The 2,979-nt window shown below is 56.4% G+C and overlaps 1 protein-coding gene across 1 annotated transcript in view; it reads right to left on the minus strand.

Annotated features, from left to right (window-relative positions):
- LOC104986516 overlaps nt 1-646 on the minus strand; it is a 3,662-nt gene extending 3,016 nt beyond the window's left edge. Inside the window, exons 1-3 of the mRNA XM_010837107.1 lie at nt 574-646; nt 382-417; nt 6-194 (exon numbers count right to left, since the gene is read on the minus strand). Coding sequence (XP_010835409.1) covers nt 6-194; nt 382-417; nt 574-607 — 259 coding nt within the window. The 5' untranslated portion in view covers nt 608-646. The remainder of the gene's footprint in view (nt 1-5; nt 195-381; nt 418-573) is intronic.
- Between the last annotated feature and the right edge of the window lie 2,333 nt (nt 647-2,979).

Genomic DNA, 2,979 nt, shown 5'->3' on the forward strand with positions numbered 1-2,979 from the left:
CATGTAGTGGATGGAGAACCTGGCCTTGTCCCCGGGCTCCAGGGGTTTCTGTCTGTCCCAGAGATCTGGGTTTCCCTCTTTATCCAGATGGAACTCCTGGGCCCTGGGGGACCCCTGACACCAGATGGTCACGGAGCTACCCCTGGGGACCACAGAGCCTGGCTCTGCCCAGATGGTGGGTTTTGGGAGGGTCTCTGGAAGGAAATTAGAGACGGGTTCACCAGGCATCCCCTGCCCCCAGGCTCCGGCTCTCAGCCCAGACCTCCCAGACTCCCCATCCGTGAGCCCTGAGGTGCCCCCTCCCTCCCCTGTCCCTCCCCTGTCCCCTGTGTGACCCCTGTCCCCACGAGAGGAGGGAGCTGGGCCCTGGGACAGACTCACCGGCCTGCACCTGGGTCCTCAGGCCCACACTCAGTCCTGGAAGAGAGCGCCCTGTGAGAGGTGTGCCCTCAGCTCTGAGCATTGCCTCTCCACCCCGGGAGTCTCCTGGGCCCTGGAGTCCCCTGACGGAGCAGGTTGGCCGGGGGGTCAGTCCCTCCAGACCAGGGCTCCCCCTGCCCCTCCTCATCTCACCAAGGCAGAGCAGGGTGGGGAGCGCGGGGGCCATGGCGTCTCCTCCCTGCGGTCCAGGCTGTGAGGATGGAGACCTGGGTGTCCTCCAGACAGACCACAGGGTGTGTCCTCTCAGAGGCTGGGGCTTCCTGTCACGCGGCTGTCACATCAGCGTCCCTGCAGGAAGGGGAACAGCCTCTTCTTGAAAGCCTGGCGTTGTCCCCATGACAGTCCCAGTGTGTTCCTGAGACGCCCCTTCCAGTAGAGGGCATCCAGGATATGGCCTCCCCTCTGTGAGCCTCACCTCGGGGTCTGCTTCCTCCTCTGCCCACCCGTCAACAGGTCCCTGTGGGGTCCTCACTGTGGATGGGGTCACCAGGCCCTGGAGATGCTTCAGGGAGGATGACAGCCCCTGCTGCCCGCAGGACTCAGATCCCCAGAAACACATTTTTTTTTTTTAATTGGAGGATCATTACTTTACAATACGGTGCTGGTTTCTGCCATACATCAGCATGGATCGGCTGTATGTGTCACATGCCCTCCCTCTAGAAACTCCCTCCCCTCTAGGTTGTCACAGAGCTCCTGTGTGAGGTCCCTGAGTCTCATGGCACATTCCCCCGTGGTCTGTTTTACACGTGCCGGTGTGTGCATTTCCATGCTACTCTCTGCATTCATCCCACCCTCTCCTTCCCCTTTGTGTCCACAAGTCTGCTGTTTATGAGGGATACACGGTCAGCGTCTCCCTGGGCTCAGTGGAGTCCATGTGGCCAAGAGCCCAGAGGAGATGCTCAGGGAATAAGGAAGAAAACTGACTCCTCTCTTGCCCCAGAGTGTGGGTTTTCCCCGTCACAGCCCCCTTTAGGGGCATCTCTCTTTATGGCATCACCATCCAGCCCGCCTTCCTGGAAACAAGCCCCTGGGTACTTCCTGCCTGCTCGGGGCCTCGGGGTCCTTGGGCACAGTCTCCTCCCAGTCTTGTCGTCACCAGCAAGCTTTAGGGGGTATTGATTACGATCAGAGCTCTCACTGTGATGGAAAACAGATGCTCCGGTAAATGTGTGCCCGCTGCTCATGTAACCTGGGGTGGTGGTGCCCTTTCTCTGGGCCTGAGGTTCCTCCTCTGCATTTTGTCCTGACCCTAGCCCTCAGATGGGCTGCGGGCTCTTGCTACCGTCGTCATGGTCAATTTCCAGACGAGGTGACCCCAGGAGAGGGTGGACGTGAAGGGTTGCGGGCTGAGACTGCACCGAAGGGGGGTGAGTGTGGTGCCCACCCAGAGCCTCCTCTCCTTCTAACACTGAGACGCGCTTGGAGAGTGTTTCTGAAACACGGAGCAAAAGACAAGGGCAGAAAGAAAGTTCCCCAAATGGAGGCAAACCACAGCAAAGTAGGAGAGGTCGGTGTGTGGCCCCGGCGGCGCGGATCATCTCCAGGTCAGAGGAAGGTTTCCACCCATGTGGACACACAGAGGGAACCATGGTCACAGAAAAATAAAGGGAGGCAAGCATGTGGATTATTTTGTAGAAGAACAGGTGGTCACTGAAAAGAGGTGAAAAATTTTCGATGTGAACAATACAGTAGACTGAACACGTTAAAAAGTCATGCAGCCAAGAAGAGAGCTGAGCGGCCACGTATGAAGTCAGAGTATAGCATTGAGGAAATGGTCCAGAGTGCAGCATAGAGAGCAGACAGGGAGATTCAGGAGAGGCGGGGCTGTGCTGAGGGCCAGTGTGGTATCTGTCGTAAGTGTCAGACGGGAAGACGCTCACGACAGACGGCAACGGCTGAGGAAGCAAATAACGGAGCCTCCTTTACTGAGGAGAACCGACCTGCGAAGGGCTGGGACTCATGCTGTGCACGTGACACCCGAGGGCCGCCTGCTGGCCCCTGACTGAGACTCAGCGCTCCTTACTTAGGGCCCCGGGCTCGGATCACCGGCCAGGGATCCAGACACGGCACACTTGGGCTAAAGACTCCACACCCTGCAACGGAGAGCCTGTGTGCCACAGTGACCTCAACAAATAGGTTACTTAACGTCATATTTGTAAAAATAAATGGAAGTAACATCTGTATCTTGACCTTTCATAGTAAACTGAGAGACTGCAGGTTAAATTTAAAAAGTATTTCGCACTGAATTATAGAATTTGAAACAGTTAATTCTAAGTAAATTTCAACTGGAAAAAAAAAAAATCAAGGCCGACTGGACTGAGGCCCTAAGAATGTCCTGAAACTACTTCCTGTGGAAAACGCAGATTATCAAGAGAATGACCAGCCCACTGGGAGCAGACTGCCCCCTACCAAAAGGGGGCGCTATGGGATACTGGAGCCATGCTTCAGGGAATTAACCAGGAAGAGTTCCCCCTGAGTCGGAGCACTTGCAAGGGGCAGAAGTGAGAGCTTCATGCAGAGCACATCCCCAGCTTCCAG

The sequence above is a fragment of the Bison bison genome, unplaced genomic scaffold, assembly GCF_000754665.1.
Source record: "Bison bison bison isolate TAMUID 2011002044 unplaced genomic scaffold, Bison_UMD1.0 scf7180017845767, whole genome shotgun sequence".
Lineage (NCBI taxonomy): Eukaryota > Metazoa > Chordata > Mammalia > Artiodactyla > Bovidae > Bison > Bison bison.